The sequence below is a fragment of the Equus caballus genome, chromosome 6 (genome assembly GCF_041296265.1).
Source record: "Equus caballus isolate H_3958 breed thoroughbred chromosome 6, TB-T2T, whole genome shotgun sequence".
Lineage (NCBI taxonomy): Eukaryota > Metazoa > Chordata > Mammalia > Perissodactyla > Equidae > Equus > Equus caballus.
The window spans coordinates 43285850-43298662 of record NC_091689.1 but is presented as its reverse complement, the minus strand read 5'-3'; the positions used below and the strand labels follow the sequence as shown (position 1 = coordinate 43298662).

Here is a 12813-nt window from a genome sequence, read left to right as displayed (position 1 = left end):
GTTTCCATTAATTCACCCAGTGGCCCTGGATGACATGCCCTTCAGAGCAAACCTGGGCATTAGCCTCCAGCTCCAGAGCCCCTCAGAAACACTTCCCTCCAGCTGCTGTTGTCCATCAAGGAAAAGAGAAGAGGCATTCTAAGGCCCTGAGCTTGATCAAGGAGGAGATTATGGGTGGTGGTGTACGGACTAAATAAAGAGAACTTGACAGGATCCAGGACCCCTAAAAATGTCTCCACTATCAACTGGGATCAGCAGTGCTGGTAGGCAGGCTCTATCCAGGGAGGAAGAAGCCACAGCATCCACCCTCCTGCCTCCAGCTTCCCCTACAAGCACCCATGTGAAAAAACAAGGGCCACAGATGCTCTTTTCTTCCCGGGCCTGCATTTCCACCCAGACATAGTCACACATTTCCATGCCTGCACCAATTTACCACAGCGCCCTGAGGCAGAGCTCAGACCCAAATATGGCCAGACAGCCTCACCTCAACAGAGTAAGTCCCACGGTCCCCCTGCTCCTGTCACTGCTCCCTTTTACTTCCCTTTCTTCAGCCCAGTAGGTTTGAAGTAGACCTGGAAATCACTCTCTCCCACCTCTTTGTGCCTTTCCTGCTAATTCCTACACCAACCTTTACCCAATTCCAGAGAGGCTTGGGGAAAGCGGCTCATCTCTTAATCTTTCTGCCACGTGAGAAGCTAAGCTGGTTACTAGGTTCCAGATACAGGGTCCCAATGCCCAGCTTAGGCCCCAGACTCCTTCTCCTCCCTGGACCAGCCCCATCCCTTCACCCAGTGCTTTGAAGGGCGAGATTTCAGGCCTAAACTCCTAAACAAGCATGTGGGGTGTCCAGAGCTAGTTTCAAAGTGGGAAGACCTCCTTCTTTCCCTCACAGTGCAGACTGAGCAAAGTCCTGTGATTTCAGGCTGCTGGCCAGAAATTCCTGGTGAGAAAGGACATATCAGCCCATTCCCACCCCTCTGGAAAAACATAATTTCCAACTCCAAGGCCAATCCCTAAATGCTGCAATACTGAGAATAAGACTCCATGGCTCAGAGCATCTCTCTGTCCACCCACCTCCACTCTGTGTCATGTGCTTTCTCTTTCCAAAACTATTGTGAGACTGAGCTTAATGCATGTGGAGGCTCCTGCTCACCTGCGAAAGGATAGGGGTTGCACTAGGGTGCCCTCCAACATTTGTGACCGTGAAATTACCACTCCACTCAGAATTTTCCCCCATGACCTACCTCTGCATTCCCCTTTCTTCCCACTTAGACTGCAGCCTCACTTCAAAACCACACCTAGGAGCCCCAACCTCTATAAGCTTTACCCACCAACAAGGAGATCTTCCTAACCTGCCCAGCCAAAACACTTTAGGATCTGGGAAGTCCCTCTGGGGCTTCCCACAAAGATCTGGGATTCCTTGAAGGGGAGTTAGTTGTAGGAAAATTACCACCACTGCTGTGGGGGTAGCAGTTACCCCAGGGGCCTAGAATGGAGGGTTGAGAAGCCAGTAAAGACCTAGTAAAGAGTTAGAGTCAATGCTCCCCACACGTATTTTCAGTGGAAAATTTTCAAAGGAAGAGCCACTAGTATCAAAGGTTATGACACTGGTGGGAGTCGGGTAATGAACGGCTTAGGGAATGTCATGGTGCCAGCAGAGGAGGGGGAAGACACAAAGCCATGGCTTAGGGGTCTCAAGACGACAGGACAGTTTGGTATCAACATCATCTTCAACATCTACCATTTAAGCACTTTACATACACTATCTCTAATCCTTACAACAACCTTGAAGGGTAGGCATTACTATCTCAATTTACAGGAGCAGCAATTGAGGCTCTGAGGGCTTAACTAACTTGCCCAAGATTACACAGAGAATCAGTAGCAAAGCCAGAATCCAAACTGTGATCCATCTGGTTCCAAGGCTATATTCATATTTCTATGATGCCACCCTACAATAGAAAACCCCCTGGAGAAGTCAGATGAGCTGTCTAGGTCTCAGTCTCATGCAATGTCCTTAATGACTTCTAAGGGTCTTTCCAATTCCAGCATTCTGTGTGTCTATGGGACTCTCTGGAGGGGCAGAAGGTGAGGAGATGGAGATGTCCTCCTTGCAGGGGTGGCTGGGGTGGCGCAATGGCTCTCACCTCCCCCATTTTTGTAGCAGAGATAGGGAAACCTCCAGACGTTGCCTAGGCCAATGATCTCCCCGGCCACTGACAGCACAAACTCCATCTTGTTGTTCCACTGCCCCCGTTCCAGGTTGCCATCCTCCGCCTTTTCCACAACTGGGTACACTGGTTTTGTCTCTCCATTACTGGTTGTGCCTGAGACCCTGCTATCCATCCCACCTGGAAAACAAGCAGGGCGCTCTGTTACTGTTAGAACCCTGGAAGGAAAGCCTTCCCCCTTTCTTCACCAGCAAATTCCCAAGGGAATAAATACACTGGAAGAGATGAATTCCTACTCCCTTGTCTATAGACCCATGTCCTCCTTAACGTCTTTTATTGGTAAAGGTGGATAACAGCTGCTGAGAATAAAGGTTCCTTTCCTGTTTCAGGAAGAAAGCACTGACACTGACATACAGACACTGCTTCCATCAAGCAGGTTCTCCTGGGTTGGGGCTTGTAGCAGTGGAAGAATTCACATAGCCCCTGGGTTGTCTAAGTTCTCCCTGCCATCCTACAACTATCCTTGTCTGTAGTAGCACGTGCTTCAGTTTTCCCCATTCTCTATGCTTGGGACAGGTGAAAGGGTGGGATTTTTATACATGCTCAGAGCCACCAATTTTCCTTGCAGGCATTTACTCTAAGGAAATAATTGTGACTGTGGGTACAGATTTGGCATTGAGGATGTTCAGTGTTTATAACAGCAAAAAATGAGAAAGTACATAGATGTTCAGAAACGGTAAATAGGTTAACAAATTTGGCACATACAAATACTATATAATCATTAAAAATTGTATAGCAGAAGAAAGTGTAATGAAATGAAAAAGTGTTCATAATATGTGAAGTGAAAATAGCTATAAAATAGCACATACAATATGATTATGCTTGAAAAACATTTCATAAAGTATTTGCATGCATTGAAAGATTAGGCTATGTGCCAAAATGTTTCTCTCGGTAGTTGGATTATGGGAATATTTTCCTTATCTATATTTCCTACATTTTTGTCAAAGAGCATGTCGTTTTATTTTGTAATATGAAAATAAAAGCTAGTTTTTAAAAAAGTATTCCAAAGGAATGAGAGGGTGAGTGAGCCCAGGGTCTCTGAACAAGATGAGTCCAGCTACTCCCTTCATCTCTCTCCGAAATCAGCATAAGAAAAAGGTGAAGTATGGGCTCTTTTCCTTTTGGTGACGAATTTCCACTTTGTAAATAAGGAAGCTGCAGCTCAGAGAGGTTAAATAATAGATCTGCTGCCGCAGAGCTAGTAAACAGCACAGCCAGGACTTGAATCCCCTCTGTCCCCGCTCTTTTAACTCCCTCTCTTGATTCCCTCGGCTGCCGAGATTTATCAGCATGCCTAATATAAGCATCTTCTAATGCCTCCTCCCTGACTTTTTACAGTGGCCCTTTTTCTGGAGAAGTGGGTAGAAGGACTTTTTCTATACCTCAAAAAAAGTTCATGTTAACAGAACTTTCTCAGAGGGAGCCCCATCTGGCCAGAGACTCTCTTGTGGCTCTGCCTCCCCAGCTGAGCTACCCAAGGGATCCAGAAAGTCAGAGAAAGTCAGAGAACACTAGTCACTTTTGCTTACTTAATAAATTAGGGAATGGGCTCCAAAGATTGTTTGTGGGCTAAGAAGGAGAAACCCAAGCAGCTGGTCCCAAGAAGTTTCCTCGGTCCTTTTGAGAAGATTGTCTAACGCTTGTGCCGCTTCTGGGCCTCCCTTTAGCATCTGAAGGATGTCTTCCAATGATGGAACACCGTCTCCCTTCACTTCTTCATCCTCTCAGACCCTAGAAGAAACAGTAGCCCTATCCTGGGTCCCCTAGCCTCATTAGGGTACCATCTCAAATGTGGCATCGTGCAGAAGAAAGGACTTGAGCTGTAGAGTCAGACAGGCCAGGGTTCAAACCTCAGCTGTGGCCACACCACTGCCTGACCTCAGGGAAGTTAATTACTCTGAGCCTTAGTTTGCTCATCTGTAAAAGTGAGAATGATAGAATATACTTAGCTATCCTATCATTATACTTAAATGTACACATATACTTAGATATGACTTATTATATATACTTACTACTTATTCCATATACTTAGATATTATATAGCAAATGATGTTTTATATATATGAAAGCACTTGGTAGGATAACAGGCACTTGTATTTTTATTTCTTTTAATCCTGTCAAAATTTTTAAGTTCTTTCAAGTCTCAATATTGTCTCATTTCACAGAGAAGAAAGTCTTCCTTTTCTTAGAATTAAACCCAAACATCTTTCCTCTCTGCCTAGGGTTCTCTTTCTCCAAATCACATTGTCCCTTAAGTCAAAAGCCACTGAAGTTTCAGAAAGTTGAGAAAACAGCATATAGTCTTTGCATATGCACACAGAAATGGCAGGAGCATTTTCTAGGGAAGGATAAAAAAAAACCCTTTGGTTTTAAGTCCTACGGATCCCACCAACCTATAGTCTGAGTCTCGGAAACAGAAAAAGAAGAGAAGAATGTTACCAACCTTCGTGCAGTTGCTGCCAGAGGTCCAGTCGGGGGGAGAAGGATTATCTAAGGGGGAAGGGGAAGGTGCTGGCTATTTAAAGTGTGATTCCAACTCCTCCGCTGCATTTGTAATTCTAAACTTGGCCCAGCCCACATTCCGCCCTCCTGCCTCCCCACTCCCCTGTTCTCCCCTCCCCTCGGGCACCAGACAACTCACACTTGAGTGACTTCACAGCCCGGGGAGTGTGTGCACACCCTGGCAGGTCAGGCCAGTTGCTTGTGAGCTTATCGGCGGCCAGCACGCTCTCCTCCCTGTAGCTCACGTGCTCCTCCCTCTTGGTGACCTCAGGGTCTTTCTAGAAGGGTCCTGCCTTCCACCCCTTTCTCCAACTCAGGTGCTCCTATAAATCCATCAAGAATAGGTGTTTCTTTGGTCAGATGCTGTGTAGATTAATTTAAAATACATTTATCTTACCCTTTTGCAGCTTACAATTTGGAATGGACAATGATTTAGAATAAAGACATACAGATTATAGAATTCTGAGAAGTCAGGAAAACTTCCTAAACACACACACACATTTATACACATATAGAAAAGTCTGAAAAAATATTCACTGAACAGTTAATAGTAGTTACATTAGGAGAGTAGGGTTGGAGCCAGCAGATGTAGTAGAGAGACATTCACTTCTATTTTTAAGCTTCAGTTTTGTTTGAATTTTTAAATAATGTGCTAGAGTTGATTTTTTTAAAATAATTTCTTAAATCAATAAAGAAAAGGAAGTGCCAAGGTTTAAAAGAAAGCAAAGCCCTAAATCTGTCATAAGTGAAGGAGCTGGTTGCGAAGAGGAGGCAGAGGCCGTCACGGGAGCTTTGTTTTGAGGCAGGAACAGCCCAGCGAGGCAGCTGTGGCGAGTGGAGGATCATTCATTCAGCTCGGAGTCGGCTCCAAGGGCCAGGGGCGGGGTCCCCGCTCAGCCACGTGCTGAATGAAGCGCAGTGCTGTGCAGCGGAAAGCGGCTGTGGCTTTGAAGCCAGATGGTCCAGGGTCTGAGTCCTGCTTCTATCACTTTCCAGTTTGTGGCCTTGAGCAAGTATTCAACTTCAGAAAGTCTTGTTTTCTCATCTATAAAAAGGGGAGAATATTCCTTACCTTGCAAGGTTGTGTGAGGTTTCCGGAAATAATGTGTATATGTAAAGGGCTAATGCATAGCAAGCCCTCAAACAGTAGCTATTATTTATCTTTAAGGAATTATTCACAGTGAGCAGGGGCGTTGTCTTGAAAGGGGTGGGTATGAGAGACCCCTGAAACTAGGGGTCCGACGAGACAGTAAGAATGAATCAGGCGGTGGGGGTGGGGTGCTGAATGAGATCATAAAGATGTGCCTGAAAGGACCAAGAGGAATGGAAAGGAGGGTAAATCAGATTCTAAGGAAGTTTCTATTTCTCTCATCCTTCATCCGCCTCAAGGGCGTTGAAGCAGTGGCGGGGAAACACATCGTGACAACAGCGAGAGAGCCTGGTGGACATCATTATTCTTACATTTCAGCTGCCCGTCTTCCTCGCCCCTTCTAACCATCCATCCGTCTGATTTAACTGCGTAAAGCAACAGACCACGGAGTGACGTCAGCATCATGGCGGAGCGAGTCGTTCCCTTGGTCTCTCCCCTCTAAGTGACAACTAAAGGGACGTCTATTAACCAGCAGAGGATTCCCTACACAGCACAACAGGATGCCCATGCGGCTATACAGCTGAAGGTGGGCAGACCGGGCCCGAGGGGAGCAGCGGAACTGGGGCAGCGGCCCCACTCCCGGCAGCGACCCAGGCCGGCCAGCCTCCCTCGGCCGCGGCGCGAAGGCAGCGGAGGCGGGGCGGCGGCGCGAACGTCTGCCCAGCGGCCGAGCCCGCCCGCGAGCGCCTACGTGCGAGCGCCGCCCGCGGCCGCAGCTCCCGGCGACCCCGGCGCCCCGCGGGGAGATACCCCGCCCGCCGGCCGCAGAGCCGGCCGCACACCCAGCCGGCTGGAGCAAAAGAGCAGCCTCCTCCCAGCCCCCCAGCCCCCTAAAAAGGGTGGTGGAAGGTGGAATCTGCTTCCGGAAACAGCAGGAACCACAGAAGGTGACCTCGCGACCCGACACCAGCTCCACCAGCAGCGAGGGATGTATACAAATCCTGGGGTCCCCAGGCCTCCTGCCAGTGACACCAACACCCATGCGCCCAGCACCCCTGGCACCTGTGCAACCAGCACCCCAAGACAACCCAGGAACCTGACAATCTGAACAGACCAATCACAAATAAAGAGATTGAACCAGTAATCAAAAACCTCCCAAATACAAAAGTCCAGGATTAGATAGCGTCTCTGGTGAATTCTACCAAACATTCAAAGAAGATTTAACACCTATCCTTATCAAACTATTCTGAAGCTTGAAGAAGACTGGAAGCTTCCTAACTCATTCTATGAGGCCAGCATCACCCTGATACCAAAGCCAGACAAGGACAACACAAAAAAGGCCAATATCACTGATGAACATAGATGGAAAAATCCTCAACAAAATGTTAGCAAATCGAATACAACAATACATTAAAAGAATCATACGCCAGAATCAAATGGGATTTATTCCAGGGATGCAGGATGGTTCAACATCTGCAAATCAATCAATGTGATACAGCACATTCACAAAATGAGGAATAAAAAACACAGGATCGGGCTGGCCCAGTTTGCACACTCTGCTTCTGCAGCCAGGGTTTTGCCAGTTCAGATCCTGGCTGTGGACATGGCACTGCTCATCAGGCCATGCTGAGGTGGTGTCCCACATTCCATAACTAGAAGGACCCACTACTAAAAAATATACAGCTATGTACTGGGGGGCTTTGGAGAGAAGAAGGAAAAATTTTTAAAAATAATAATGCAAAACAAAAAATCACAGGATTGTCTCAATAGATGCAGAGAAAGCATTTGACAAGATCCAACATCCATTTATGATAAAAAAAAAAAAAACCTCTCAATAAAATAGGTATAGAAGGAAAGTACTTCAATATAATAAAGGCCATATATGACAGGCCCACAGCCAACATCATACTCAATGGTGAAAAATTGAAAGCCATCCCTCCGAGAACAGGAACAAGACAAGGGTGCCCACTCTCACCACTCTTATTCAACATAGTACTGGAAGTGTTGGCTAGTGCAATCAGGCAAGAAAAAGAAATAAAAAGGATCCAAATTGGAAAGGAAGGAGTAAAACTCTCACTGTTTGTGGATGACATGATTCTAGATATAGAAAACCCTAAAGAATCCACCAGAAAACTATTAGAAATAATCAACAACTACAGCAAAGTTGCAGGGTACAAAATCAACATATAAAAATAAGTTGCACTTCTTTTGTTTCTTTTTTCTTTTTTTTTAAGATTTTTATTTTTCCTGGGGCCGGCCTGGTGGCGCAACAGTTAAGCGCACATGTTCCGCTTTGGCGGCCCAGGATTCACTGGTTCAGATCCTGGGTGCAGACATGGCACCACTTGGCAAGCCATGCTGTGGCAGGCATCCCACATATAAAGTAGAGGAAGACGGGCATGGATGTTAGCTCAGGGCCAGTCTTCCTCAGCAAAAAGAGGAGGATTGGCAGCAGATGTTAGCTGAGGGCTAATCTTCCTCAAAAAAAAAAAAAAAAGATTTTATTTTTCCTTTTTCTCCCAAAGCCCCCTGGTACATAGTTGTGTATTTTTAGTTGTGGGTCCTTCTAGTTGTGGCATGTGGGATGCCGCCTCAGCATGGCTTAATGAGCAGTGCCATGTCCGCACCCAGGATTTGAACCAGCAAAACCCTTGGCCACCAAAGCAGAGCGTGAGAACTTAACCACTCAGCCATGGGGCCAGCCCCATAAGTTGCATTTCTATGCACTAATAACAAACTAGCCGAAAGAAAAGTCAAGCATACAATCCCATTTACAGTGGCAAGAAAAAGAATAAAATATCTAGGAGTGGGGCCGGCCCAGTTGCGCAGTGGTTGGGTTTGCACGTTCCGCTTCAGCAGCCTGGGGTTTGCCGGTTCGGATCCCGGGTGCAGACATGGCACCACTTGGCAAGCCATGCTGTGACAGGCATCCCACATATAAAGTAGAGGAAGACGGGCATGGATGTTAGCTCAGGGCCAGTCTTCCTCAGCAAAAAGAGGAGGATTGGCAGCAGATGTTAGCTGAGGGCTAATCTTCCTCAAAAAAAAAAAAAAAATCTAGGCATAAATTTAGCAAAGGAGGTGAGAGACCTATACAAAGAAAACTATAAGATGTTATTGAAAGAAATAAATGATGACATACAGAAATGGAAAGATATTCCATGCTCATGGATTGGAAGAATAAACTTAGTTAAAATGTCCATGTTGCCTGAAGCAATCCACAGATTCAATGCAATCCCAATTAGAATCCCAATGACATTCTTCACGGAAATAGAACAAAGAATCCTAAAATTTATATGGAACAACAAAAGACCCCGAGTAGCCAAAGCAATCCTGAGAAAAAAGAACAAAGCTGCAGGCATCACAATCCCTGACTTAAAAATATACTACAAAGCTATATTTTTATATATAAACGGCATGGTACTGGCACAAAAGCAGACACTCAGATCAATGGAACAGAATTGAAGGCCCAGAAATAAAACCACACATCTACAGACAGCTAATTTTCGACAAAGGAGCCAAGAACATACAATGGAGAAAGGAAAGTCTCTTCAATAAATGGTGTTGGGAAAACTGGACAGCCACATGCAAAAGAATGAAAGTAAACCATTTTCTTACACCATACACAAAAATTAACTCAAAATGGATTAAAGACTTGAAGCTAAGACCTGAAACCATAAAACTCCTAGTAGAAAATATAGGCAGTACACTCTTTGACATCACTCTTAGCAGTATCTTTTCAAATACCATGTCTACTCTGGCAAGGGAAACAAAATTAAAAATAAGCAAATGGGACTACATCTGACTGAAAATCTTCTGTAAAGCAAAGGAAGCCATGAACAAAACGAAAAGACAGCCATCAACTGGGAGAAAATATTTGCAAATCATATATCTCACGAGGGATTAATTTCCAAAATATGTAAAGAACACATACAACTCAACAACAAAAAAACAATCCTGATCAAAGAATGGGTGAGGATGTGAACAGATATTTTTCTAAAGAAGATATACAGATGGCCAACAGGAACGTGAAAAGATGTTCACCATCACCAATTATTAGGGAAAAGCAAATCAAAACTACAATATTTCACCTTACACCCTTCAGAATGGCTATAATTAACAAGACAAGAAATAACAAATGTTGGAGAGGATGTGGAGAAAAGATAACCCTCACACATTGCTGATGGGAATGCAGACTGCTGCAGCCATTATGGAAAACAGTATGGAGATTCCTCAAAAAGTTAAAGATAGAAACACCATATGATCCAGAAATACCATATCCCACTACTGGATATTTATCCAAAGAACATGAAATCAACAATTCAAAGAGATTTATGTATCCCTATATCACAGTATTATTCACAATAGCCAAAATGTGGAAGCAACCCAAGTGCCCATCAATAGCTGAATGGATAAAGAAGATGTGATACACACACACACACACACACACACACACACACACACACACACGGTGGAATACTACTCAGCCATAAAAAAGACAAAATCGTTCCATTTGTGACAACATGGGTGGACCTTGAGCATATTATGCTAAGAAAATAAGCCAGACAGAGAAAGACAAATACAATATGATTTCACTTATATGTGGAAGATAAACACATGGATAAGGAGAACAGATTCGTGGTTACTGGAGGGGAAAGGGGTTGGGGGAGGGCAAAAGGGTAAAGGGCCACATATGTATGATGATGGATAAAAACTAGACTATCGGTGGTAAACATGATGCAGTCTATACAGAAACTGATATATAATAACGTACACCTGAAGTTTACACAATGTTATAAACCATATGACCTCAATAAAATAATTTTTTAAAAAAAAGCAACGGACCAAAAGGGTCCTCTGGGAGAGGCTGCAAACTCATGCAAAAATGTTCATCTTCAAAGATCATGCTACTATTACTTATCATTGAGTGGTACTTACTAATGACCTATTAACTGAGCATCTAAGCATTGGAAACCCTGGCGTTTGTAATCTAAAATTACCAGATAACTGGAGTTTACTGAGGACTCAAATGCAGTACTCTAAGAAGTTGGCGTACCACGCAGCCTTTGGCAATGTTGCACAGGCTTCCCTGTGTCCTCATACAGGCAAATGATTGGAATAAGCAATTTCCAGGAAAGACTCTCTGTGATTAGGGCATCATCAGGATCATCCTGAGTGATTTTGAGTTGCTGCTCTTGTATTAAGGAATGTTTGGTTTTACTTGTTGATCCTTTTGTTTTTATATAACTGCTGCCATATTACCATTTTGATTACTATTTTATTCCTCTGCAAATCTTTATTATACCTAATTTCTATTTCTCTATCAAGTAGGAATGGACACAGTAGGACTTCTGCCCTGCCTAGATTGACCAAAGTTAAAAAAAAGGTTGGGGGCTGGCCCGGTGGCACAGTGGTTAAGTTTGCATATTCCGCTTCAACGGCCCGGGGTTTGCCAGTTCGGATCCTGGGTGTGGACATGGCACTGCATGGCAAGCCATGCTGTGGTAGGCATCCCACGTATAAAGTAGAGGAAGATGGGCATGGATGTTAGCTCAGGGCCAGTCTTCCTCAGCAAAAAGAGGAGGGTTGACAGCAGATGTTAGCCCAGGGCCAATCTTCCTTAAAAAAAAAAAAAATTTGAGGGGCTGGCCCAGTAGCGTAGTGGTTAAGTTTGCCCATTCTACTTCAACAGCCTAGGGTTCACAGGTTCAGATCCTGGGTATGGACCTACACACTGCTCATCAAGCCATGCTGTGGCAGTGTCCCACATACAAAATAGAGGAAGATTGGCACAGATGTTAGCTCAGCGGCAATTTTCCTCAAGCAAAAAGAGGAAGATTGACAACAGATGTTAGCCTAGGGCTAATCTTCCTCACCAAAAAAAAAAGTTTGAGAACCACTGGGAGATGAGTGTTAGTGACAGTCCCTCACAACTCCCTGTCTGTGTTGAGCACAAATCAGGCAGGATTAGCCTTGCATCCTCCTCATGTCACCATCCTCCTTTGGTCTCCTGGGTGCAGGGTCAGGAAAACTGGAAACAGGTAATACTAGAATCAGTATTCAAGAGTTCTTACTTAAGAAACTGCTGAAGTTTTAAGACTCATCTGAGATTCTTAGCGAGGATAACAAAAGGCGATGCTTCCAAAACAGGATGTATGAAACAAAGTGAACCATGGAGAAAGCAGGCCTCAGAGGTCTTGGTTTCTATCAAGTTGACCCTGGGCATATTTAAATGCCAATATGCCATGATATACTCTCCTGACAATTTCTTGCCTCTGCTAGGAGTGGAACAAGAGCAAACAAACTTTAAAAGGAGCATAGTTCATTTCAAAAATAATGTTTCTGAGCAACATCAGTTTCCATGTTGGAATGGGGGGGTGAAGGAAGGGGCGGCGCCTCCCCTCTGGGCGTCTCTGAATTAACAGGCATAGTTCCATTCAAATATGGGGGTCAGGAACATGTTGACCTTTTTGATCTTTTTTCGAATATTACACTGAAAGGGAAGAAAGGAGCACGTAGAACAAACTGAACAACTTATGGTTTGCTAAAACCGGAATAATTTGAGCAAGAAAATGAATAATAATAGTATCAGATTATAACCCAGAGAATAAAATACCTTCATGAGTTCATGATAATACAAATAAATAATCAATTAAATGAATAAATTGGGGAGAAAGGACAGCTCTTCCATGCAGGAGAATTCTAATTAACAAATCTAGAAGGAAAGAGAGAACTAGATAATCACCATTAGATAAATACCACTGTAATAATTGTTGTAAACCAAATCCACCAATGAATGCTAAAATTAGTGGATGAAAATTTGAGGAAGAACAGTTTACATAATCTCAAAGTATCTCCCCCAAGATATTTATTACGTACAAAGAGAAAGATAGTAACTTCACAGTAGAAAAACCAGGCAGAAACCACCTTAACCACGTTACCAAGGTCAACATCACCAGCAATAAGACTTATCAATATCCACATCATGAACCA

General features: G+C 44.2%; 2 protein-coding genes across 14 annotated transcripts in view; both read right to left on the bottom strand.

The window, feature by feature from the left end:
• The window catches only part of SLC6A13 (solute carrier family 6 member 13), a 38615-nt gene extending 33605 nt beyond the window's left edge, over positions 1 to 5010 (bottom strand). For 7 of the 13 annotated variants that reach the window (XR_011439920.1, XR_011439921.1, XM_023642956.2 and 4 more), the window contains exons 1-4: positions 4870 to 5010; positions 4672 to 4718; positions 3758 to 3959; positions 2145 to 2348 (exon numbers count right to left, since the gene is read on the bottom strand). Coding sequence is in view for 11 of the 13 variants with exons in the window: in XM_023642956.2 (XP_023498724.1) it covers positions 2145 to 2343 (199 nt within the window). In the remaining 2 variants the exon portion in view is untranslated. The remainder of the gene's footprint in view (positions 1 to 2144; positions 2349 to 3757; positions 3960 to 4671; positions 4719 to 4869) is intronic. The other 6 variants (XM_023642960.2, XM_070270852.1, XM_070270853.1 and 3 more) reach the window with 2 other exon arrangements.
• The window catches only part of KDM5A (lysine demethylase 5A), a 117324-nt gene continuing 109435 nt past the window's right edge, over positions 4925 to 12813 (bottom strand). The window contains exon 28 of the mRNA XM_070270845.1: positions 4925 to 5053. Within this exon, the coding sequence (XP_070126946.1) occupies positions 5009 to 5053 (45 nt within the window). The 3' untranslated portion in view covers positions 4925 to 5008. The remainder of the gene's footprint in view (positions 5054 to 12813) is intronic.